Source organism: Protopterus annectens, chromosome 13.part0 (genome assembly GCF_019279795.1).
Source record: "Protopterus annectens isolate FY-2018-M chromosome 13.part0, PAN1.0, whole genome shotgun sequence".
Lineage (NCBI taxonomy): Eukaryota > Metazoa > Chordata > Ceratodontiformes > Protopteridae > Protopterus > Protopterus annectens.
In genome coordinates this window covers 732506556-732532795 of record NC_056747.1, presented here as the reverse complement: position 1 = coordinate 732532795, position 26240 = coordinate 732506556, and the positions used below count along the sequence as shown (strand labels likewise).

Here is a 26240-nt window from a genome sequence, read left to right as displayed (position 1 = left end):
GTAACAAGGTCCATGAGGATAAATTCTGACAACTGTTTGCATAGATAAGCTTAAACATGCTGCTGTTCTTAGTTCTACTAAAGGACTTACCACAATCCCAGTACTTGCACTTTTCACCCTGTAAATAAATGTGGATTTACATTTTGTAGTCAAGAAATTAGTCCACAAAGTGAAAGGCTACTCAAAGGGTGGACAACAGCTTCCACAAGGTATGATAACAAAGCTTCCCGCATATCACAAATGAAGTTATTTCAATATAAAAAGTTGAATACTCTGAATATGCTGCAATAAGTTACAAAGCCAATAGAATTTTCGAGTTTATTAGACAGCCTTACAGTTGAACATTTAGATGATTCCAATCTGAAAGAAAAAACAATAATTTTAGTTTGCAGACCAGACTTGGCACGGAAGTATAACCAGCATGCAATAAAAAGTATCCTACAGTGTACTGTGCACCCCTTTAAGCATTAAAATGCAAGCCCCCTTTTAAGATTTTAAGAGTGCTGTGCCAATATGACATTACACGAAACTGTATTCAGGACACTCAAATCAAATTACTACTATATAAAAAGCATGCACAAGCAGAGAGGAACACACATTTCTCAGTCTCTCAATTAGTGGTAAAACCTCACCCACCTTTACAGGGGCAAAAGGAACCAAAACAGAACTGAAAGTGTCTATACACTCAAAACTTGACAGTAGAACAAGCCATTTTAAAATAAATTTACTTAAGTAAATAAAAAAAATCAGATCAGTCTCCAGGTCTCAACAAGCATACTGTTGATTTAGAAAAGTTGTGGAGTGGGGACAGTTGCCATTGGTACCCGGGCCCATGACAAGGCAAAACACACTACAACAGTGACTAAAGAATGACAAGATACAGGAATGGGGAAGTGTTCAGATGGCCTCTTCTGTAAACTTATGCCACAAGAAAACTGAAGTAGTAATGGCAAAGGTGCAGCCACAGGGTTGAGCTGACTGACTAATGCAGTACCAGACAACTCGGGAAGAAAAGGAAGAGATTGTTCATAGGTGTGTACTAGGCTAATGGCCCTGGAGCCTTTACAAGTCTAGCCCATTGGATTTACCCTGGCATCATGCCACCTGACCTTAGCTCCCAGTGCCTATGTCGAGCAGTCACGAGTGATCCCCAGGGTGAACTTTCTATTTCTCATCCACTCAAGATTTCTTAGTGAAGTGTGCTATTTGACATGTATGGGAAGTCTATTCCATAGCATGGGCAGTCTCTAGGTTATGAACTTACCCTCAAGCACGTTCTGTTGCTTGTGGTAATGAGGTTGAGGTCTCGAGCGTGTGGTGCGGAGGGATTGGGATTTCTTTAGATGTAGTATTTCTAACAGAGCTGGGTCAAACATGGCTTTGTAAGTCAAGCAGAGATCGCCTCTAAGTAGGCGATATGAGAAAGAATAGTTGGGAGTTTGAGTATGTCCATATAGGACAAGTGTTTTAAGGCAGAGGATCCTCTCGGATGTACTTTAGACACCTGCAATAACTGGAGAAGTCGCAAGTGGAGTACAATGCCCCATTTGGCATGTACCTAACTGCAACAGCAACAGATGAAAGGCAGATGAACGAAAACCACAAGACCAGTAAAATTGAGTAGATTTATTAGCTCTCTTGATGAAAGACAAAAAAGTTTGTTCTCTCTCTAGCTCCTCGGCCACAGTAAGCCTTCAAGGAGTAAACCTTCACAATTGTAAAACACTTTATATACTATCAATTAAAACAATTAAAATTAATTATACAATTAATCAATCACACTTTTCCAGCAGCACTCTGTATTCAATCCATTTGGTAACAAAGTGCCATATTTTAAAATAAAAATAGTTTTACTCAGTGACTTTTCAACCATATGGCCATTTACTTCAGTGTCAGCTACTTGTTGTAAAATAGTAGCCTGCAAACTATCACTTAAGCCATTGTGATATTGTCCAAAATGTAAAGCTAATGGGCTTTCTGCTTTTTGATTCCTTATGTCCCTTAAATGTTAAAGTAATCTTACTTTGAACATCCTTTGTTTGAACATCCTTTTTGTTTGACCAATATAAAACTTATTGCACCCACATTTTATAGCATAAATTACCTTTTGTGTCCTACAATTAAATATACCATCTGGAGTAAACCTAACATTATTAATACTTGTGAAAACTTTTTTTATACATGTACAAACACTACAGTTTCCACATGGAAATGTACCTAAATCAGAAATTTCATAATACATTTTACACTCTGGTTTTAAAAATTTTGTATGTACTACCATGTCTCTTAGGCTTCTACCTATTATATGAAAAAATTAATTTTTTCTCCATTAAATTATTAAGTTCCTCAATTTTTTAAAAATTCCCAAAAGTGCAAAATAAGAAGTTATGTACCTACCATAACGTTCCATGTTAGTTGTCTTCTCTCGCCTTCTTTCTTGCTTGATGGGTTCGAGCCGATCCCTCCGCTCCGACTGCGGACTTGCTAAGCTCGAGAGTCACTTTTACCAGCTCGAGGCAGCCCCATATCCCATGATGCAAGGCGGTAAGTACCCAGATCTCGTTTGCTAACAAAGGGCAATAGCACCAAGCATAAAATACTTCCCAAAGGAAGAAAGAAAACTTACAGATGGAAGAAGGACCAGGTCTGAATGGTCTTCAGCATAACAGTTTCTTATACAAGGTTTGTCCAGGCCAGGGGGAAGGAGGGAGGGTCAAGAAAGAAGGCGAGAGAAGACAACTAACATGGAACGCGTTATGGTAGGTACATAACTTCTTAATGTTAAGTTGTCAATCTCGCCTTCATTCTTGCTTGATGGGACGCCCCTAGCACCTCTATCCTGGGTGGCTCAATGGAACAAACTCTTGAGGACTGTAGAGCCAAAACTGGCTCTGTCCCTGGAGGCCAAGTCCAATTTGTAATGGGAAACAAAAGTGTGAGGAGTAGCCCAAGTCGCGCCTCCACAAATAGTGTCCAAAGGAAGTCTAGCTTGAAAGGCTGTAGAAGTAGCTAAGCTCCTAGTTGAATGTGCTTTAGGTTTTGAGCACAGCTGTTTTCCCCTGAGCGTATAAATTTCCGAGATGACCGAAGAAAGCCATCTGGACAAGGTCACTTTAGAAACAGGAAGGCCTTTTTTATTATCCGCATAGGAAACAAAAGTTCTAAATTTTTTGTTCTGTCCAAATAATAGCTAAGTTGAGGGTGGACATCAAGATAATGTAGCTTTTGTTCAGGTCTATCTGAATAGTTAGGAAAAAATACAGGAGATCAATGGATTGATTCAGATTGTTCTTTGAAGCGACCTTAGGTAAAAAGGATGGATTAGTTCTCAAAGATACTCTGTCTTTGTGAAAAACCAAATAGGGGGGTCGAACCGAAAGAGCATGAAGTTCAGACACCCTCCTGGCAGATGTAATAGCCACTAGGAATAAAGTTTTCCAAGAAAGATATTTCAGGGAACAAGAAACAGCTGGCTCGAAGGGGGGAAGAATCAAGGATGTCAGCACTAAATTTAGATCCCACTGAGGATTCCTGATTGGAGGCTTTAGTAGGAAAATTCCTTTCAAGAAGGCCCTGCAGAGCCTATGGGACATAATATGATCTGCTATCCCGACATGAAAATTAGAAATAGCAGCCAATTGAACTCTGACTGTGGAAGAAGAGGAGCCTGCATGAAAAATCTCTGCTAAGAAGTCCAGGACTGCCTGAACAGGGGCAGTAAAAGGATCAATATTTTGGGCCTTAGCCCAATAAGAGAAACGTTTCCATTTGCTTGTATAAATCCTCCTGGTAGAGGATTTTAGCGAAGCTACTATGATGTCTCTAACTGGGTTAGAGATCAACGGAAGCCTGGCTAAGGAAGGAAGTGGAGCAACCATGCTGTGAGGTTGAGAGAAGGGATTGACCGGTGCAGCTGACCCGATTGGTGAATCAGAAGGTCTGGCACTGGGTCCAGATGCCACGGCTGCACCAAAAGGTGATGGAGGAACGGGAACCAAACTTGTCGAGGCCAGTAAGGGGCAATGAGAATCAATTTGGCTCTCAAAACGGTAGCTTTCTGGATCACCCGAGGGATCAGAGGAAATGGAGGGAAGGCATAAAGAAGTCCCTGGGGCCAATCCTGGGTCAGAGCGTCTCTGGGGGGATGGCCTGATAGAGGGAAGAGGCTGAAGAAGTCTGGACATTTGCTGTTTTGGGGAGTAACTAAAAGATCGCAACAAAGGCGACCCCATTCCAGAATAATCTCTTCCGCTATAGATTGCTTGAGAGACCACTCGTGAGGCATGAGGATAGCTCTGCTCAATCTGTCCGCTATAATGTTGGTTTTCCCAGGGATATGCGTTGCTACCAGAAACCGATGAGAGATCGCCCATTGCCATAGTCTGAGCGCTTCTCGACACAAGGGGTAGGACTTGGTTCCGCCCTGTTTGTTGATATACCAAACTACAGACATGTCTGTGTGGACTGCAATTGTCCCTACGGGAAGAAAGTAGTTGAGGGCTTGCAACGTTAAAAGCACTGCTCTCATCTCCAGGACATTTATGTGCAGATGGTACTCGAACGGCTGCCACGCCCCATGAAACATCCTGCCCTGATAATGACCCCCCCACCCGATCAGGGAGGCATCCGTGGTGACAGTGGCTATCGGGGATGGGGGTACAAAGTACCTGCCTTGGTGAACCTGAGACTATGTGATCCACCAAGCAAGATGCTCTTTGCATGTCTGTGTCACCAGAATCTGGTGACGCATTGGAAGTTGCTGGTATGACCACTGTGTGAACAGCATCCACTGAAGAAGGCGCATGTAGAATCGAGCCAGGCGAAGAAGAGTAATGGCCGCAGCCATGAGACCCAATACCTTTAGAACCATTCTGGCCTGTATTTTCTTGCTGGCCAGAATGATCCTGACATGAGTCTGAATGTCTGAAACTCTTTGTTCTGTAAGGGTAGCTGACATCCGAACAGTGTTTAAGTTTGCCTATGAAGGTAATAGACTGGCAGGGCGATAAGGATGACTTTTGAAGTTGATTGAGATGCCCAAATGAGAACAAAGGTCTATTGTGTAATCCCTGGCTTGTATAAGCTGATGTCTGGTGGTGGCTGACAGGAGCCAGTCGTCGAGATACGGAAACACCTGGAATCCTTGACGTCTCAGGTGAGCCGTGACCACTGCCATGCATTTGGTGAACACTCTGGGGGCTGTAGTGAGACCAAAGGGCAGGGCTCTGAACTGGAAATGACTGGACCCCAGCCGAAAGCGGAGAAATCTCCTGGAGCGTCTGTGAATTTATAGTACGCATCCTGAAGATCTATTGAGCACATCCAGTTGTCCTTCTGTAAGAAGGGCAGAATTGACTGAAGAGTGACCATTCGAATCTTGTCTTCCTGACAGACTTGTTGAGTCTGCGAGATCCAATATTGGTCTCCAGTCTCCCGTCTTTTGGGACCAAAAGAACCTTGAGTAGATTCCGGGCTCTGAATGGTCTATTGTAACTGGCTGAATGGCTCTTTTTTGCAGTAGTTTTGCGATTTCTGACTCTGCAATCTCCCTTAGACCGGGTGGTACATCTGGAAGGGAACTTGAGGGGAAGGGACTTTCCTCGAAAGGAATTATGTAACCCTTGGATATGATCGACTGTACCCATCTGTCTTGAGTGAGGGAATGCCAGGCTTCTGGGTACAGTGATAATCTTCCCCCGACTGCCTCCAAGGAGGGACAGCCGGGCAACACCTCAGGGATGCTGAAAGGGCTTGTCAGAGGCTCCCTGTTTCCCTGGTTCTTCGGACCCCCTCTGCCTCTAGAGCGTCTGTTGTTGTTACCCCTCTGCCTTTAGGAGTAAACTGACCACGTGAATCGGCGTGACTCCTTGGGATTTACGGAACCACATCTTCCCCCTTCTGTCCTTTGGGATAAGGTCTAGAAGGGGTGGAAAACGGACTCCAACAGCAGAAAGAGTCTTGCCGTCCTGCTCGCACCTGGTCAAGGTTTCCTTCACCTGAGGGCCAAACAAAGCTGACCCATCAAAGGGAGAATTTGTGAAGGACGCCTTAAAGGGATCCATAAAATCACATAGCCGCATCCAGGCTTGGCGTCTAAGAGCCACACCTGTACCTGGCTCTACTGCTCCATCCGCAGCATAAGATATTAGCCGCATGGAGGAGTTTGCAATGGAATTGAGGGTTCCTAGCTGCGAAGCAATTTTTTCTTGAGCCCCTGCAGCTGTAGGATCCTGAACTACTTCTCCCAGCTCCTTCAAGATATCTCTCTGGAGTCTGGTGAAGTGACATAGATAATTCAGCGACGATAGCAAAGGTCGCTGAGGAAAACATCCGCTTACTGCACCTATCCATGGTCCTAGAGTCCTTATTAGGAGGATGGACGGGCACGGAAGGATCTGCAAGTTCCTTTTTGGTGGTCACAGCCACCACCATGGCATCAGCGGGGACACCCTTAGTAAGGAATTGTGTCACTCGGGGCAGTGATAAATTTTGAAGGCCTCCTAGGGACTGGCTCTACAGAGTCAGGAGCTGCCCACGCCTTTCGTGCAATAACCTGCATAAGGGGGTCGAAGGCGGAGACACCCAGGAGGTGGAGGGCCGAGATCCAAACGCCTCTAGGTATACTGACTCATCCTCAGAGGGATTGTTGGTGGGCCAGTTTCCCCTCTGTTTCAGAAGTTCTAGGATGTCTGAGAAGGAGACATCCTCAGAGGGGATCTAGGGGATCCCTCTGACTCATCAAAGTCAGTATGCGGTGACAGACTCGGGAGTCTACATGCTTCCTCTTACAAGTCCTCTTCCTAGGAGGATCTCCCGAAACATCAGGAGAATCCTCGGAAGAGGGGAAATTCCCAATGGGGAAACCTGAGGCGGAGGATCTCTGGGTCCTGTAGCAAGAGGAGTGGCAGAGATGTCAACAGGTACTATAGAGGGAGGAGCTACGAGAACAGACTGCTGACTGATACCAGTGGCCAGTACACTCTTCATCACCTCGAATGCTCCCCTCCCAGGCAGGTCCGAGAGAACCCGCTCCGAAGAGCTAGGAACCCAGGGACCACCGAAAGGGAAGTCTCGAGGCAGATGTCGGAGCAGAGCTCACCAAGGCCGAGGCTCCAAGGGGAAGAGCGGGTTCGACAAGGGTCCGATGCCACTCACCCCTTGGAGGAGACCATGGAAGCCCGACCACCGAATCCCTCTAAGGAAGGTCTCAAGAGGAGATAAGAGTAGAGGCTGAAGGAACAGAAGGGGTATCCGCCCTCCAGCCGTAGCAGTAACCATTCCAAGACTCCAACTCCAAGCTCTGGGGTAGAGTTGAAGGAGGAACTGTAACGGGTGTGGACCAACAGTCGCCTGTTGTGACGGACTATGTAACATTTGGGCCAGTACCTGTGACTTAAATAATCTACTGACCACTCTCTCTAGGTCATGATCTGACAACCTGGTTGACCTTGAAGATCGGCTCCGATGGCTCCGTTCGATAGAAGAGGTGAAGCCGGAGCCGAAAGTATCGGTTCCAAGGAAGGAGACCTCGACCTCTTCCTGGAATGAGCCATCGGAGCAGATACTATAGATCCTGTCGGAGCCGACCTCGCGGAGCCGACAGGAAGCCTCGATGTATCGGCTCCATCCGGAGCCGATACAGCCAAAGTAACGGTGTCGGAGCTGATCGGAGCCGACACGATGCCTGTGCCACATGGGTGTCGGAACCGATCGGAGCCGACATCGGCGGTCAATACAGATTCGGCACCGATAGCCATCGGTGCCGAAGGCTGTCAAGCCAGAATCGGCTCCAGCCGAGCCGATCTCGACTCAGTACGAAGTCGGAGCCGAGGCCGCAGGCTTAGATACAGAAGCCTGGGCCTTGGAAGGTTTAACTGATTTGGATGGAGCCGACTTAGCCGGAGAGCCCTCCGGCTTAAGAAGGCCCCTAAGAATCAGTTTATTACGTCTTTCCTGCAGGACTCTCTGGCTGAAGGAATGACAAATAGCACAGGAGTCCTGCAGGTGAAGAGGGCCTAGGCAATAAAGGCAAGAAGTGTGACTGTCTGTCAGAGACATCTTCTGACAGCACGAGTCACACTTCTTAAAACCTGAGACCCTCTCCTTTGACATGGTGCTTTAAACAAACACACACACCAGTCAAAAATTAACTTAATAAAATACCCAAAAAGGTATTTCTATAAACACACACACCCTAACAGGGAGGGGATGGGATGGGGATAAATCTGACTAAAATAAAATAGAAAAGACAGGGATTTTCTGTCACAAAAGGTAAAAAATTTACTAACAATTAAGGGTTTTTTTGAAGAAAAGAGGCTTAATATTCATAAATAGAATCACTTACCAGGAGCTGGTAAAAGGAGGACCTCATAAGCGAAGCGGCAAACGAGATCTGGGTACTTACCGCCTTGCATCATGGGATATGGGGCTGCCTCGAGCTGGTAAAAGTGACTCTCGAGCTTAGCAAGTGCCGAGTCGGAGCCGAGGGATCGGCTCCGAACCCATCAAGCAAGAATGAAGGCGAGATTGGCAACTTAACATTGCATTTTTTTAATATCACTACTAAAAAAATTATAAGTAGAATAAGAAAATATTTTTATCCAAATTATTTATTTTATTTTTATTTTTGGTACAATTTGTTATCATAACTAGTATAACCAATATTCTGTGAATTATATCTTAATTCTACTACTTTCTGAATATCCAATTCAAGCAGTCTAGCATCATATTCTCTTCTCAGAAACATTTCTTTTGTTGTTTGGATTTCCTGTAAAAATATATCGTCATAATTACATAAACGCGAAATCCTTAAACTCTCCATATGGCAAGGACTGGATAGTTTGGGTAGGATGACAACTGGTAGCCTTCAAAAAATCATGTGGCATACCAAATTTCCTATATATACTAGTAATTATTGGATAGCCACTTTGACCTATTAACCTAATATCCAAAAAATTCACTGTATGTCCACATTGTAAACCTTCAAAAGAAATGTTAAACCTATTTTGCTGAATTTCTTTTACAAATTGATTTATATTGTTGAATCCATCACCACACAGAAAAATCAAATCATCTATGTATCTATAGTATATTTTGACATTTCTGTACAAATTCATTCTTATAAATACATTCTTGTTCAACTAAGCCCATAAATACATCAGCATACATTGGTGCAAATGGGGCACCCATGGCTGTCCCTTGTATCTGATGAAAAATCATATTAAAACAAAAATATTTTCTAGGCAAAATTGAACTAAATCAAGAACATAATGCGTGTAAGGATGATCCCCCATACTTTTATATATTGCTTCTAAGCCAAATCTGTGTTGAATACCAGTATACAGACTCTTAACATCTAATGTGATCCAATACATACTTTTACTCCATACAATAGACTATTTTGTTCAGAAAGTCAAAAGAATCTCATATATGATGGTAAACAACTTCTTTAAGTAATAACTTATGTAATACTACTCCCAAGTTGTGTAAAAAATATTTTCTAGCTGAAACAATTGGTCTACCCGGAGGTTTACTAAAATTATGAATTTTAGGTAGGCAGTAAAAGTATGCTGGACCTACATCAGATGATATTAACTTCTTTTTCACATCAGATTCTGTCCAATAACCTAGTCTCAAACCCTTAGAAATTAAATTATAACAATCCTTAACATTCTATAACATCCTTTTTAACTACACAATATACAGATTCATCATTTAGTAAATCTAGACACATCTGTAGATACTGTGTGTGGTGCATTATCACAATCTTATTGCCCTTGTCAGAGGGCTTAACAATTAAATCGCATTGTTTAGATAATTGTATTAACTCTCCCCATTCTTGTTTGGACAAATTATACTGAATATTGTTATACTGTAAATTTCTTAGCAAATACTCAACTTCAAAATCTAACATTGCATGAAATTTTTTTATTCCTTCATGAAGGAATGGAGGCATAAAATTGCTAGCTACACTTAAACAAGATGTGTCAATAGGGCAATAAGCATTTAAATTACTAACACAAGAAACAAATGACTCACAAGACTCTAAGGAATCACTATCATAATCTACACTATCAGTGTTGGCATGCCCAACATTTTTGCTAAATTTTTCATTACATATATTGTTAAAATACCATAAATGCAATTTCCTTGCAAATCTAAATACTTCTACTTTCCATTCATGTATTTTCAGCAATACTGTTGGCACAAATTTCAAGCCACAATTCAATATTGACAATATTATCAGACACCTGACAACCAGACAAATTAACCACAATATTAGTACAACAAATATTAGTACCATTTTGTTCTTTTAGTGTCTCTCCATTGACGACGTTGTCCTCCCCTCAATTCCTGTTCTCCATAACCTCTTTTACGCTGTTGGCCACACTCACCGGCTGAACGAAACCGGTCTGGAAAGCGTTCATAAAAAAAGTCCTGGTTGGCAGGCGAGGGTAAATCAGGAAAGTCTCTTAATTCCGAAACATAGGCTTGTCTATCTGGCGTCTGGTTAGACACATCAGCACTAGTACTAACCTGTCTGTTGTAGTCTCTATTAGAAACATTAGGTAGACGTGCAGAAGAGCGTGATCGTTGATTGGCTCTACACAAATAAACATTACCTCTATCAAAGTCACGGAGGTCCCTTTGAATTTTATGCATTTTTTGGTCAATGATTCTTTTTTCTAACACATTAATCTTGTCTTGTATATCTCTAAGACAAGAATCCATTCTGGTTCTGTCTAACAAAGCGGCAAGATTGTTACAAACCATATTTGTATCTTTTTAAATTCAGTAGTTTAATATTATCTCTCCACTAGGATTTTTATCCATTCCCTTGAGCATTGGTGCGCTGCAGATTCCCACTTATGCTGAAAAGTTTTATCAGTGGGGCAAGACACAATAAAGGGTTCAGATGGAAATTTTATAGCCCTTAAGCCCCTAGGAATGATATCTAAATATCTTTGTAAACTATTGCAATTATAGAACATAGCTGTTTCTTTATTCATCAAATTAGTTAATTTAGAAACCATAGTCTTTACCTCGGAAGGGAAATCCATGGAGCGTTTTCCTATATTCGCAAATGGGTTAACACGTTTACTCAGTGTTTCAGCTAGAAACCGCTCCCATGCTGGAATATCCCCATTACCATCTGTATTTGGAGTCCTTTCGGATCGATCAGTATTTCGGTCAGGATTAGTATTAAAGAAACCATCCAATGTTCGCTGAGAGGTACCACCATTGTCCTCTCTAAACATACGTGGAACATTTAAAGCTGGATCACTGGCCATAGATAAAAAACAATTCCAACAGCAACAGATGAAAGGCAGATGAACGAAAACCACAAGACCAGTAAAATTGAGTAGATTTATTAGCTCTCTTGATGACAGACAAAAACGTTTGCTCTCTAGCGCCTCGGCCACAGTAAGCCTTCAAGGAGTAAACCTTCACAATTGTAAAACACTTTATATACTATCAATTAAAACAATTAAAATTAATTATACAATTATACAATTAATCAATCACACTTTTCCAGCAGCACTCTGTATTCAATCCATTTGGTAACAAAGTGCCACATTTTAAAATAAAAATAGTTTCTTTACTCAATAGTGACTTTTCAACCATATGGCCATTTACTTCAGTGTCAGCTACTTGTTGTAAAATAGTAGCCTGCAAACTATCACTTAAGCCATTGTGATATTGTCCAAAATGTAAAGCTAATGGGCTTTCTGCTTTTTGATTCCTTAAATCAGTAATGCTAATAAATCTACTCAATTTTACTGGTCTTGTGGGTTTCGTTCATTGTACTCAATTGGCCTAATGAGGGAAGAGTACAGGGAGACTTACATTTCTTCCTGGATGTAAAACCCTTAGTAATGAGATGTGCCACACAGGGCTTTGACTACAGTGGCAATGTGGTGGTCGAAAGAGGTTGCAGTCAACCTGTGTTCCAGGATCTCTTATAACGCCTTGTGTGGTAGTTCATGGGAAAGTACAGTTGTGTACACTTACCATAAATGTAGATGTTAGAGTGTATTCACTGTTGCAGTCATCACATTTGGGTTATCTGCTTGCAGTAGCCTTCAGTCGGCCTGATTATCAAAGTCTTGGGTCCTGCGTCGGTTGCAGTCTCATCTTCCATGAGATTAGATAGTCAGGGGTATAAAACATGCAGCAGCCATTACATCAGTTTTTCTTGCCCCAGATGTCAGGTGCCCCCCCCAATGGGAAGCAAAAAGCTATAGCCAAAATAAGAAGTCAGGGGACTGGAGTGAGGGTAACCAGGACTGCAACAGTACTATGTTCTTTGTGTTTCACTGTTGCAATTATCACATTTGGGTACATTCCCAAAGCAAAGGACGAGAGGAATTTAGCATTAGGACCATCTATAAGGCCCTGCAAGACTGCAGTGGCAAAGCCAGCTCTGGATTTACAGAAAATTGGCAAATGGTAATGCTCGGTGAGAGTATGTACAGAACTCCAGGTAGCAGCTTCTAGGTGGTAGGGACACCTCTGAGAAAAGCTGTAGAGGTAGATGCAGCCCTGGTTGAATGTGGTCTGATCCCCTGTGGGATAGGTTTTCCCTGGTGCTTATAGCAGAAATGAATGCAATGGCCTATCCATTTAGAAACGGTTTGCTTTGAAATAGCCTTCCCCTCTGCCCCTGCAGCAAATGCCACCAGTTCAGACTTCCTTGAGGTTTAGTCCTGCCCAATTAAAATCTAAGTTGTCTGTGCACATCTAAGGAGTGCAGTACCCGTTCCCCTTTGTTCTGTGGATTAGAAAAGGTTGGCAAATGAATGGATGGATTAAGCGCTACACTGGATACTACCTTGGGCATGGAGGGATTTGTCCTGAGGGACACCCTGTCCGCATGAAAGATTATGAAAGGCTCCACTGCCATAAGGGCCTGTGATTCAGATACCCTTCTTGCTGAAGCGATTGCTAAAAGGAAGGCTGTCTTCCAAGAAAGGAATTTTAACTCTGCACTTGCAGCTGGCTCAAAAGGAGGCAGAGTGAGTTTTTCCAATACAAAAGTTCCCCGGCTGGAGTTGGGGCTCTCCTGGGTGGTCAAGTGTCTGGCCCCTCTGAGGAACTGCTTGAGCAGTGAATGAGAAAAGGGGTGTGGTTCTGTGCTGTAATGAGCTGAAATGACTGAGGCATGAATTTGAGGGGGGAAAAAAAAAAGGCCCTTGTGAAGCATCTTCGTTAAGTACTGAAGAATCTGAGGTAAATTGGGTGCTGCTGTGCCCATCCCTTGAGTTTGGTTCCAGGCATAGAATCTTTTCCATTTTTCAGCATAAGGTTTAGTACTAGGCCTCCTTGTCTCCAAAATGACATCCAACACTTGTTTACTGAGGGATGGTAAAAGAAATTTCAGGAGTCTGCTGACCGGCACTTGCGAACTGCTTCTGTTCGGGCACCGCACAGCAAGAAAGACTGATTTAATGGCATTGGCTGCATGCTTAATACCCCTGACTAGCAGACGTCACGGAAGGATAGACAGCAACTGACGCAGGACCCAAGACTTTGATGATCAGGCCGACTGAAGGCTACGGCAAGCAGATAACTCAAATGCGATGACTGCAACAGTGAAACACAAAGAACCTCTGAGTTCTTCCCAAAGGGGATTACACATTTTGTCATTGAGCTTAAGGCCATGGTTCTGACACCAGCTGTTAAGAGGCCTTTCTGCAGGATGTCATCACTTGTGAGAATAAAGCAGTGAGAAGCGACAACACATGGGATGTGAAATTGCCAAAAGAATGGAACTTGTAGCATGACAACAGGTTAGCAAACCGGTACTAGAAAATTCTAGACCAGGTCCAAACCAATGTACAGGGTACCAGATTAAAATACTTTCAGCCAGGGTACCAGATGTCCAGATTAATCAGCCAATGGTATTCATGCCACTAACTTCGATGCAGACCCTTTAAAGACCAGAATATGCAGCACCAGGGGGATGATCAATAAGAGGTGGAAACCGGGAGCAAGTTAAGCAAACAAGCAGCATGACTGAATCAGTGAGGAGTCTACTCAAACTATGAAGAAAAAAAGCAAACTCCAGTGGCCATTAAGGAATGAGACTATTAGTGGAAGACCGGGTCTAGTAGCAGTGGGAAGGAAATGGGCAGGGGAGAAAGTACAGTAAAAAGGAGGGGCACATTTAAAAGGGCATTAACAAAAAGATGGAGTTTAGGTACAAATAAGGAATAAGATGCTAGAGCATAAAGCACAAAAACCAGATGCCCTCAGTATCCTCAAATCTATAGTGTACATTCAGATCCCCTGAAACACTATGCCAACTGTGGTACTTCTGTACAGGGAGGGGAATGGGAAAAAGTCTGGGGTACAACCCATTAGCTTCAGAGAGGAACAATGTCAAGGAGAAAAGTGAAAGGCTGACAGCACTTCTGGAGGACTTTCCTTGGACAACATGGGGCCACAGCCAGAAGCAGTCAAACCAGAGTTTCATGACAAGGTTACAGGTGAACTTAATGGCAAGACCAAAAGGCCACCAAACAAAAAGAGGCTGACAAAGTTGGATCCAGGGCCTAGACTGGACAGCTGCAAGGTTGAAGGATTTAATGAGATTGGTGAGGGGTTAATGTTTGAATTAGGTCAGAGCGCCACCAATACTGCAAGATCTGTCAAGTACAGTTTGTGTTTTGCCTTGAATATATGACTACAGAATCAACCGCTGAGTTCAGCAAGATAGTTTAGTGAAAAGGTTGGGCAAGTGCATTCTGCCCTTTATAGAATAGCTTGCAACACACAGCAGAAAGATGCAGGGCTGTTATCACAAGACTGGACCACTGGGTGCAGACCAAGGCAAATGGAAGCACTGCTAGGGCAAAATCAACAAGGAGATTCCAGAAGCAAAGTAGTAATACTTGTGTACAGTCTATAGGGCCCTGGGTCAGACATCACCAAGTAATGAGCATAGTTCTAAATGCCACAAGAAAGAGGATATGCTGCTCGAAGGATTCTACAGAAAGCTATCAGAAAGATCCATGGGATGGAGGGAGGGAAAGGAATGACTGCCAGCTGTCTCGGATAGGACCCAGATAAATCAAAATAGGAAATAATCTCCAAATGGACCAGTCACCAGTGGAAGCTCCCCAGGGTTTTGTGTTGGGACCTCTGCTAGTAAAAAGAAATGCCAAAATGGCACTAAGTTTACAGATTCCTGCAAGCTAGGAGTAGCCACTGAATCCACATTGCCATACTGCAGAAAGGTTTATTCCAAATGACCTTTGCCAAAAATCATGCACTAATACTAAGCACAAAAAAAGCATTATTGTATTCTTTGGGAAGTCATTTATCCCAGAGAACTACCATATGTCCCAAGAGTTGATGTAATTTGGGAACTTAAGACTGATCTAACGTTTGACAAAATGGTCCTTTACTGCACAACATATAAAGGGATAGTCTCTCTAGGGATGTCATGGACCCCCCTTTACTCAGCCCTCACTAGGCCAATCACAGAATACCATACTCCTTTGGCATACATCTGTATAAACATGCAGCTGAATACCCAGAGATACCTTACTAAATAGGAACCAAGTCCTAACATTCCACATGGAACCAAGTCCTAACATTCTACATGGATTTCAGTCACTATACTCTGTACCCTAGACTGCCAAGAGGTGACCTGCATCTGGCATATTAGGAATCCTGAAATACATTATGGATGGAATTACTGCAGATTAACAAAATCAAATGCCATTAGAAATATTGTCTAGGGATCCAACCTTTTCTGGAGCAGAAGAGGTTTGGAGAGACTGCTCTCTCACTAGGGGTCTATATCAGATAGACCTTTCGAAAACGAAAAAATTTGGGAGACCATATGATAGTTGCTGAAAACTTAAAAAATCCATTTTACTTGCATCAGATCGCACTACAGTGAAGCAAACAGGGAGGAAAAGGGCAAGTTTCCTCAATACTTGCTGTGCCGTGATTTCCAAACGCCTTGAGTTTTCAAAAACTATCATGAGTTAAGAGTCTCTGAAAGATTTCTAATCAACTGATGGGGGCTCCTTGCAGGATACCACCACTGCAGAACAGACTACATCCATACAAAGAGGTCACCCCTGTCCATATTTAAGCCCAGCTTAAAGATGGGCAATTCACCCCAGACTGCCCCCTGCACTAATGGACAGAAGCACGTTCTAAAGGATTTATCCCATGCATGGGAATCCTGATGGTATGATCCCAGTTACTCGTTTGGGGGGGGGGGGCTAGACTACAGGGTGGGCAAGGACAATCTACAACCAAATGGGACAGATTTTAGAGTACAAGAGAAACTGCTATGCTTAAATTGGCCTGCAAGGGCAGCTAGCCTAGTACTTACCTATGACCTCAGTTTAAAGAGGAATTCGCTTATTTACCCAGAAAGTACAAGAAAAACATTTTTTGCAGAAAAAAAAAATCAAGGCGGATGGAAACAGTTAACAGTATAAATGAACCAAGAACAAAAGCAGCAAACTGTGCACACTTCCTCCCAAAATGGTTGGAAATGTAGAGGTGATGCCCACAAAATTAGTCCTCTATCCCACATTCAACTACCAAATAAAGTATCCCCAAAACTAAAAGTTTAACCCCATGTACAGCTGCTCCATCATTTAACAAAACGTTATCTAAAACGGAGCAAGGAAACCATGCTTTAGTTTTCCTGTGGGTTACCGTGAAACAGAATAAAGATTAGTTACAAATGGGGGGGGGGGGGGGGCTGCACACAATATGAGATCTGGATATGCTACCATGCAAACTCAACCTCCTTACAATTATGCAAATCCATGATGGGTCAGTCTCTGGTGCACTCAGAATGGAAGTTTAGGACAGTGGGGGAATCTCACCACTACAATAAAAAACTCATACCTTAGGACTTGCCCGACTACATGAATATGGAACAGAACTGAATTTGTGCACTGTATATAGTGGCTCCACAAGCCACCAGGTACTCTGCACTACAAGTCTGCATTTAGACAATTCATTTGGAAAAAGTAAATTGTGGAGGAAAAGTAGGGTACATGGGAGTTTTTTTTTTTTAAACAGTAGGGCTTGTCCTAAGATACTCTAACCGCATGAAAAATCAAATGAGGGCTGATAGATGAGGCTTGCAGTTCTGACACTCTGCGGGCAGAAGCCACCAGAAATAGTTTTCCATAAGAATCTGAGGTCACAAAATTATGCTGGTTCAAACTGGGGGAGAATTATACGAGATAGCATAAAGTTTAGATTCCAAGGAGAATAAGGAGTCTTCACTGGAGGCCTCATGTGAAAGGCTCCTTGTGGGACATTATATTTAGACCATCCACTCAGATGAAAGTTAGATATAGCAGCCAACTGGACCCAAACTGTAGCAACTGCAGCTCCTTTATTAAAGATCCTAGTCAAGAATTCTAAAATGGACGTCAAGGGAGCTTGATAAGGATCAATGTTCTGATTAGAGGCCCATATGGAAAATCTCCTCCACTTAGAGATATAATCTTCTGGTGGACAGCTTATGGGAGGACAAGAGGATCTGCCTTGTCTCATTAGTAAAGCCATGAAGCCTGGCTATGAGGGGAACTGAAGCAGCCAAGCTGTTTGCTTCAGTGACTGCATTAAAGGATGGAGGTCACCCGACAGATGTGTCAGGTCCAGAACTGGGTCCAGAATCCATGGATCCTCCAATAGATGAAGAAATGGGAACCACATCTGCCGAGGCCAATGAGGGGCTATAAGAATGATGGTCCTTCCCAGCAACAATGCTTTCTGTAGGAGTCTGGGTATTAGGATTGGGGGGAATGCAGAGAGACCCGTAAGCCAATCGTGCACAAGCGTGTCTTTCGGGGGTTCTCCTGGAGGGGGAATCAGGGCAAAGTAGCTTCTGCATTTCGTGTTTCTGTGACGGACAAAAAAATCACAGCAAAGCCGGCCCCACTTGTGAAAATCCTGTCCACAATCTGCAACAAAATTGCCCTGCTCAGTCTATCACGTTGGATCTCCCCGGGATGTGTAGTGCCAACAGGAAGCGCTGAGAGGAGACAGCCCACTGCCGAACTCTGAGGGCTTCTTGGCAAAGGGGGTAAGACTCTGTCACACCTTGCTTGCTTAAGTACCAGACTATCGACATTGTCAGTCTGAATTGCAATCACCCCTAGAAGAGCGTCTTAGGAAGTACTGCTCTCATCTCCAGAACATGGATATGCAGATGCGACACTTGATCTGTTCTTTCCCTGAAAATGCCTCCCCCTCCCATCAGGGAAGGGTCCGTGGGCACAGTGGGCTACTGGAGGGGGTAGTACAAATGGACATCATAGTTACATGAAGAGACTACAACCACCACTGGAGATCTCTTGCAAGAGTTTGATTAAAATCATACGACTCATTGAAGTTCCTGAAAGGACCACTGAAGAATCTGCATATGCATCTTTGCTAATGGTATGGCAAAGATCACTGCAGCCAACAAACCAAATACTAGAGACTTTTGCGGCTGGTGCTCTGTCCTTCGACATAACTGACATGCTGGTGAAGACCGACCCTCTCGACTGATGAGAGGTGGCTGGTGGTTGAAGCATCTCGGCCACTATAAAAACGATATGCTGTGATGGTGACAATGCAGACTTTTCTGAGTTGACTAATGCCTAAGTGATGGCAGTGTCAGTGTATTCCCTTGCCTGAATCAGTTGATGCCTGGTGGTGGAGGTAAGGAGCCAATCATCTAGGTACATAAACACCTGGAATCCTAGATGCCTCAGATGAGCCGTGACCACTACCATGCATTTGTTGAACACTCTGGGGGCTGTAGTGAGACCAAAGGGCAGGGCTCGAAATTGATGATAGGCTCCCAGCCAGAAAAGCACATCTCTGGATGGCCTGGCCATTTTTATGTCTTAGTACACATCCTTGAGATCTATACAGCACATCCAATTCTCTCCCTAAAAAGTAGAATATAGACTGTAGCGTGACCATCCGAAACTTTTCTTCACAAATTGGTAGAGTCTGCTGAGGTCCAAAATAGGTCCAGTCCCAAGTTTTCTTTAGAACCAAAAAGAATCTGGAGTAAGTTCCGGATCCTATTTTGTCTGCTGGGACTGGCTGGATGACTTTTCTAGCAACTTGCAGACCTCTATGGTTGCTTGTTCCCTGCAACTGGGTGGAACGTCCAGGATTCTCCTTGGAGGTGTGGGTGTAGTGGAGAAAGGTATGAAATACCTTCTGGAAATACCTTGCACCCAACTGTTACATCTTTCCAGGCATTTGGGTACAATGATAAGCGACCTCCGACTGCCTCCAGAGCAGAACAGTCTAGCCTCCTTTCGGGAGCACTGAAAGAGTTGACCAAAGACGTAACCCTCTAACTCTTTGCAGACCCCCTCTGCAGAGAGGGTGGCATCTTCCACTGTTACCCCTCCTCTGCCCCTAGAGGGGGGGGGGGGTTCACATGTCCTGAAAGGCTCCTTGGACTCGGGACCACATTTTACCTCCCCATTGGTTTTTGGGGTAAGGCCAAGTAGGGGTGCAGACAGCAGACAGTTTTTCCCTCCTGCTCACACCTGGTGAGTTTCCTTCACTTTGGGCCTAAAGAGAGGAGCCATCAAAAGGGGTGTTGACAAATGAAGACTTAAAGGGCTCCACGAAGGAACACAAGCGCACCCAAGAATATCTTCGTACAGCAATTCCTGTACCTGCTGCCCTACCCGTCCCATCGGCTGCATACGATGCAAGACACATGGACAAGTTCACAATGGAATTTAGGGTAGCAAGCTGAGCAGCATCTAGGTCTTAAGCCTCTGCAGCTACGGTACCCTGAAGAGCATCTCCCAACTCCTTAAGGAGAACTCTTTGCAGTCTGGTGAAATGGGTCAAAATAGTTCAGGGATCGGAGTATAAAGTAACTTAACTAAACATGCGTTTCCCATATCGATCCATGATCCTGGACTCTGAGGTGGATGGATAGACAAGGAAGTCTCAGACATTTCCTTTTTGGTGGCCAATGCCACCATGGCATCAACAGGGACTATTTCAGACAAAAAGGACTTCTCTACGGGGACAGAAATGAACTTAAAGCTTTGGCAAAAGGATGCTTCAGCAAGCCTCAACCAGCTTCCTTTTCCTCTAATAAAACCAGAGGAAAACGAGGGTGGCAGATACTGCAGGACTCCTGCAAATGCTCAGCACCTAAACAATAAAACGCACTGACATAAACGCCTAAAATATAAAACGCTCTAAACAATGGGCCGGAGAAAAGGGGCAAACGCTAAACACAAACTCCAAATAGCCATTATTAATGCAATAACTATAAAAACAGATAACCACACACTAAGTAACTAGGCCAACACGAGGCCACTACAACTACACTAAATAGTAAAGGCACCAAGGATAAGGGTCTAATATAGAAAAACTACAGTAACTTTTGTAAGACTAATCATGAAATAACTTGCGAAAGTGATTTTTTTTTGCTCAGAAACTCACGCGAACTGGAACCACTGAGATCCATGCCACAGCAAACTAAATCAGAGGCAATTCCAGCAGTGCATCATGGGATAAGGGGCTTGATCTCTAGCTACTGGTAAACCTTGAGCTTTGCAAACAGCAGTGTTGGAGCTGATGGATCAGCTCCGAACCCATCAGTAAAGAACGGCGAGATTGAACTTCACATCTGTAGTTTACTGGCCGTTTGTGCAGTTTTTCCATCTCAACTTTATTTACAAGCTTGCGTTTGTGCTCGTTCCCACCCTTCTTGTAACTAGTCTAGTCCAGATACAGACTTCCTATATCCAGGACAATTTGTAAGCTCCTGAGTGGTGCCAAAGTCTGCTCTTCAATTTGTCCCATAAATCTACTAGTTCTCTCCTCTCATGCACTTATACTAGCTTACTAGTGTAGCACCTTACCAGACTTTTTGTAGCAATTGTAGCACACAAGTGCTACCTGCACTAAATATTCTACAAGGAAACCAATCCAAATACTTATCAATGCCTACCTCTCCAGGAATGTCTAAAAGGTCAGTTCCCTGTGCTTTCTCCTATTAACCTGGTGAACTTGGGCATCCTGAGGCAATGTAGCAACTGCCTCAGACAACCCTCTCACCTCCCAAGACTCAAAACCTGCGAGATGCACTTTATACCCAAATTGGAAGCCACGCACTCTCCAGCCAAGATCGGAACAGTTGGTCAAGAGAAGGACAACACTTGCAACACAGCCCTCCAGAACACACCAGCACTGCCTTCACAAAAACAAGCTACACACCCACATTCAAGGAGGCTCTCAAAGTCTACCAAAGCAGCAGAGACCTCCAAGGCATAAATACACTACCACAACACTAATCACAAGACAATATCGTGTTCCACTCAAAAGCCCCCCCCCCATGCAAAACAGCATGCCCAACACAACACACTAGACAGTGAGGCACACTGATATCCCACTCACTATGCGGAATATGGAGAAAGTAAGCTGTCTTGTCAGGTGCCAGGATCTGTCAACATGCATTCAGGTCCCTCAGGTACAAATATGACTGTCATTGTACATGTGGGTGTGAATGATCCAAGACGTACCTCCCTGGACTACATGGAAGAGCTCTGATTAAGTAGCCCAAGCAGGTATGACCCTAGTCCTGAGCAGCATCCTACCATCACCCAGAAGGATATCACAGCACATGAAGAAAATGATAGATTTCAACAATTGGCCACGTTTCTAGTGTCACTAAGGAGATCCAGTATCAGTCTACCTGGGTTGACAGACAAAGAGGCCTGCATGTGTCACACCTGGGCTTCAGGATACTGGCTAAGGCTCTTGCCACCCCTATAGTGCCTTTTTTAAGGGTGTTCCAAAGACCAAATTACCAAACAAATGCAATCTGAGGGTCATGCTGCTCAACGCTAGAATTCTAAATCTCAAAATGCACTCGCTCAAAACACTCCTTAAAATGGAGAACAGACATTTGGGCAGTAACAGAGACCTGGTTCAAGGCAGCAGCAATGATCCCTGCACTACCAAGCTACAACTCATTCCACACCTTTCAGCCCCAGAACTGGGACTGAAGCTCCAAAGGTGGATTTCCATATTTATAAAGGATGGACACACCTCCAGACTGATAGCCAACATAATGCAGGGATACTTCAGGTGCAGGTAACACTGGGTAAGAGTGATTCAGGCCATAGCCTGCTATAGGTCCCCAACCATGTCCCAAGACTCACTACATGTTCCTAAGCATCCTGGAGAATATTAGGGTCCAACCCAACACTTACTAGGCGACTTCAACTACCCCTCCATTAACTAGGAAAACTACTCTTGTACCAATACACTTGCCCAAGGTTTCCTGGAGTTCATCAATTCCAATGCCCTGGACCAGCTTGTACTTACCCCCACTAGGAAGTAGCAACATCCTTTACCTGGTCATTAACATGGGTGATCACTGCTCTACACCAGTCAGCTCCTCCCTAGTTAGATCAGACCACAAACGGATCACCTTGGAAATCCACATCCCTCCCACCCCCGCAAAGGTAACCACCATGAAAAGCTTGTCCAGAGCTAATTTGAGCTTCTAAAAGCAAAGAAGTGGCCAACTTCACGGCACCCCATGCAAATGGAGAATAGTTGTAGGACCGCAGAATCGTACACCAATGCACTGTACAAACACCTACACAAATGCATGGATCTAGTCATAGCAGATAGAACAAGGCATCTATCTCCTCCACAACAAGTCCCAAGACTGGAAAGATGCCCCCCCCCCCAGCCTTAAAAAAAGTTGAGATCCCAAGACTGGAAAGATGCCCCCCCCCCAGCCTTAAAAAAAGTTGAGACTTATCAAATACTCTAAAGCTAGCTATGAAAACAGAACTACAACAGATGGTAAAGACAACCACAAAGACTTCTATAGTTATGTAAAGAATCTCCATGGCAATACTCAGATTTGCTTGGAGTTGCTCTCCTCCAAAAAAGGAAGCCAATCTGGTGGTCCCCTGCCATAAACAAACTTAACAAAATACTGATAAAGGACATTACCAATATCGTGGCAGATTGTGCCAACTTCACCCCCTCACCCTCTAAACTGCCCATCTCAATACCGGACGATTGCCAAATTCCAGGAGTAATAATGGCCACACAGGTAAAATTGCACTCTCCAAAGCTAGAAATACAGCATCCATGGGACCAGATGACATCCCGGGCTGTGTACTACATGAACTACAAAATGAACTGGCACCTCACCCAAGTGTCATGTTTAATCATACCCTCACCTCAGGCTTCATGCCCACCAAGTGGCACACAGCTACAGTTATCCCACTCCACAAGGGGGGGGGGGGATCCACCTTGGATCCCAGGAACTACCGCCCCATCAGTCTGACGAGCCTGATCTGCAAGGCCATGGAACATATCATGGAACTTACAGACATTGGCAACCTTAAAACACTGGACCCCATCCAGCTTGGGTTTGTGAAGGGCCGATCTGGTCCCCTGAACTTGACTGACTTCTTCGAATCAGTCTCCAGAGCCATGGACTAGGGTAAGGCAGTCCACACAGCCTATCTGGACCTCGCCAAGGCCTTTGACATCATCCCTCACTCTGGGATCACAGATAAACTTACTAAGCTGGGCATTAATCCCTACGTCACTCGACGGGTTGCCAACTGGCTTACTGACAGAACCCACACTGTAAAAGTAGCAGACTCCAAATCCAGCTCCAGAAAAGTGACAAGTGGAGTACCTCCGTGTTCAGTCCTGGGACCTCTCGTTTGGCATCTACTTCTCTGAAGTACAGGCCAACTAAGGGACTCTGGCTAACAAAGTTCGCAGATTACAGCAAACTGGGAGCCATTATTGAATCCCCAAATTATGTCCATACCCTACAATCCTGAACCTGGTGGATTTCTTTGAGACAGTTACTCAGGCTATAGATAAGGGAAAGTACTACACACAGCTTACCCCGACCTTGCTAAAGCATTTGACACCATTCCCCATTCCGGTATTATTGATAAGCTCACCAGCCTGGGCATAAACCCGGTCACAAGATGGATTGCAAACTGGCTCTCAGACAGATCCCATAAAGTACAAGCGAGTGCTGTGCCTCGGGGCTCTGTCCTGGGGCCCCTCCTGTCTGTCATATACTTCTCAGTACAGGCAAGCACGGAAGGGCTGTGGCTGACTAAGTTTACAGACTGCAGGCTGGGTGCTAGAGTGTCTCCGGCCGACATGGAGATCCTCCAAGAAGGGCCTAAATGAGACGGATGCATGGTGTCAAAGCCATGGTCTCAGGCTAAATGAGAAACAAAAAATGCGTAGCAATCCCCTTTGGAAAAAACAAGAGTACCCGCAAACTACAACATAGGAGGTAATCCCCTGAAATCTGAAGAAATAAGGGATCTATGGACGCAAGTAGATTGGCAACATGGTTATCAAAGGAAAGCTGACTGGTTAGAAAATCCTTCTGTGTGACCCATCTGATCACGAAAAGGTTCGCATCAAGATCCAAGGATGTAATGGTGCCCCTCTACTCTCCCCTCAGACGCATTGAGTACAATGCACCAATTGGAATGTACCTGGCTAGACATCTCCAACAGCTGGAGAGACCACAGAGGTACCTAACCAAGAGGATTACTGGCCTCAAACAGTTGCCCTTTGCAGCACGATAAAAAAAAAAAAAAAAAAAAAAAAAAAGTAAACTGTTCTGTTGCATTCCGCTTTCTCAGAGGTGATCTAACGTAGAGCCATGTCCAACCCAGAATTGTTGAACATGCTCCATCTTGGCAAAAACAAATCTACTCGAGCTACATGCTCTAGGGATATAAACCTCAACACAACAATGAATAGAACATGCTGGAGGGATAGATTCCCTTCGCAGAGACTTCCCTTACTATGGAACAGGGTCCCGATCTACACAAGACAGAGCCCCACACTATCACTCTTCAAGAGGAACCTTGATGAGTGGATGGGCAACAAAGTTCACACCGGGGATCACACCAACAGCACTACTAGATAGGGGCCAAGGGTACTAGCTGCTAGTACAAGGGTCTAGGGAACTACTAAAGGGGCAGTGAATACCACGCAGTGTGGCTGGGCTAATATATGCCTTTGGGCAGATAGCCCAGTACCAACCTATGAACCTATAAAAGGGCCTTACAGAAACAGATGCTTGGTGCCAGAGCCATGTGGTCAAGCTCAATGCCAAGAGATGTATAGTTATCCCCTTTGGGAAAAATGCGTACCCATGAATTACCACATAGGTGGCAGTACACTAAACACAGAAAGTGTGATGAGACTTAAGGACAGGTGGACAGTGGTCTCTTCAATAACCACATTGCCACAGTCAGGAAATACTGTGGCACACATCATTAAGGGCTTTTCATCCAGAAAAAAAAAAAAAGGAGGTATTGTCCCACTGTACTCATCCCTCATTAGACCCATTATAGAATACAACGCCCCATTTGATATATACCTCTCAAGACACCTGCAACAACTGGAAAGGCTGCAGAAATACCTCACAAAGAATCCTGGGCCCAAAGCAGATTCCCTATACTGACTGCCTTAAACTCTAGCTATACTCTTGTCGCACATTGTCTACTCCTGAGGCGATCTCTGCTCAACATACAAGGCCATGTCAAACCCAGAGCTGTTGGACATGCGACACAAAGAAATCCCAATCCCTCAAAGCCACACGCTCCAGGGATCTAAACCTTGTCATCACAAACAAAACATGCTGGAGGGATAGGTTCCTGACCCAGACACTCCCCAGACTCTGGAATAGGACTGCCCATACACGTCAAGCAGAGCATTTCTTTGGCCCTCTTCAAAAAGAGCCTAGATTGGATGGGAGAAAGGAAATTCATCCCAGGGATCACATCAGTCGCCCTGCTAGACAGGGGTCCAGTGAAGTAAATAGTGTGGGAAGAAATAGCCAGGGAACTGTTACGGCTAGGCTTCTATAGGCCCTAGGGCAGATAGCCTAGTACCAACATATGAAACTACGGCACAATGGTACCTCCTATATAGAGCCAGATACTGCCAGTATACTGGCTGACTGGTTCAGTGACCAACTTAACCCCCCCCAAAGGACCAATCAATACCAGTAGACTACCAGGCACTCCATTACTGCTGCACAGGTTTAAAACAGTACTGTCCAAGCCTAAGAACACAGCTTCTATGGGACCTGACAATATCCTATCTGCATTCTACATTAACTACAGAGTGAACTGGCACCTCACCTGTGTGCCCTGTTCAATCACAGCCTCACCTCAAGCTTTGTCACTACCAAA

At 44.2% G+C, this 26240-nt stretch overlaps 1 protein-coding gene across 1 annotated transcript in view; it reads right to left on the bottom strand.

The window, feature by feature from the left end:
* Window positions 1–304: 304 nt before the first annotated feature.
* Window positions 305–26240, bottom strand: part of RPL23A (ribosomal protein L23a) — an 87119-nt gene continuing 61183 nt past the window's right edge. Inside the window, exon 5 of the mRNA XM_044054885.1 lies at window positions 305–360. Coding sequence (XP_043910820.1) covers window positions 346–360 — 15 coding nt within the window. The 3' untranslated portion in view covers window positions 305–345. The remainder of the gene's footprint in view (window positions 361–26240) is intronic.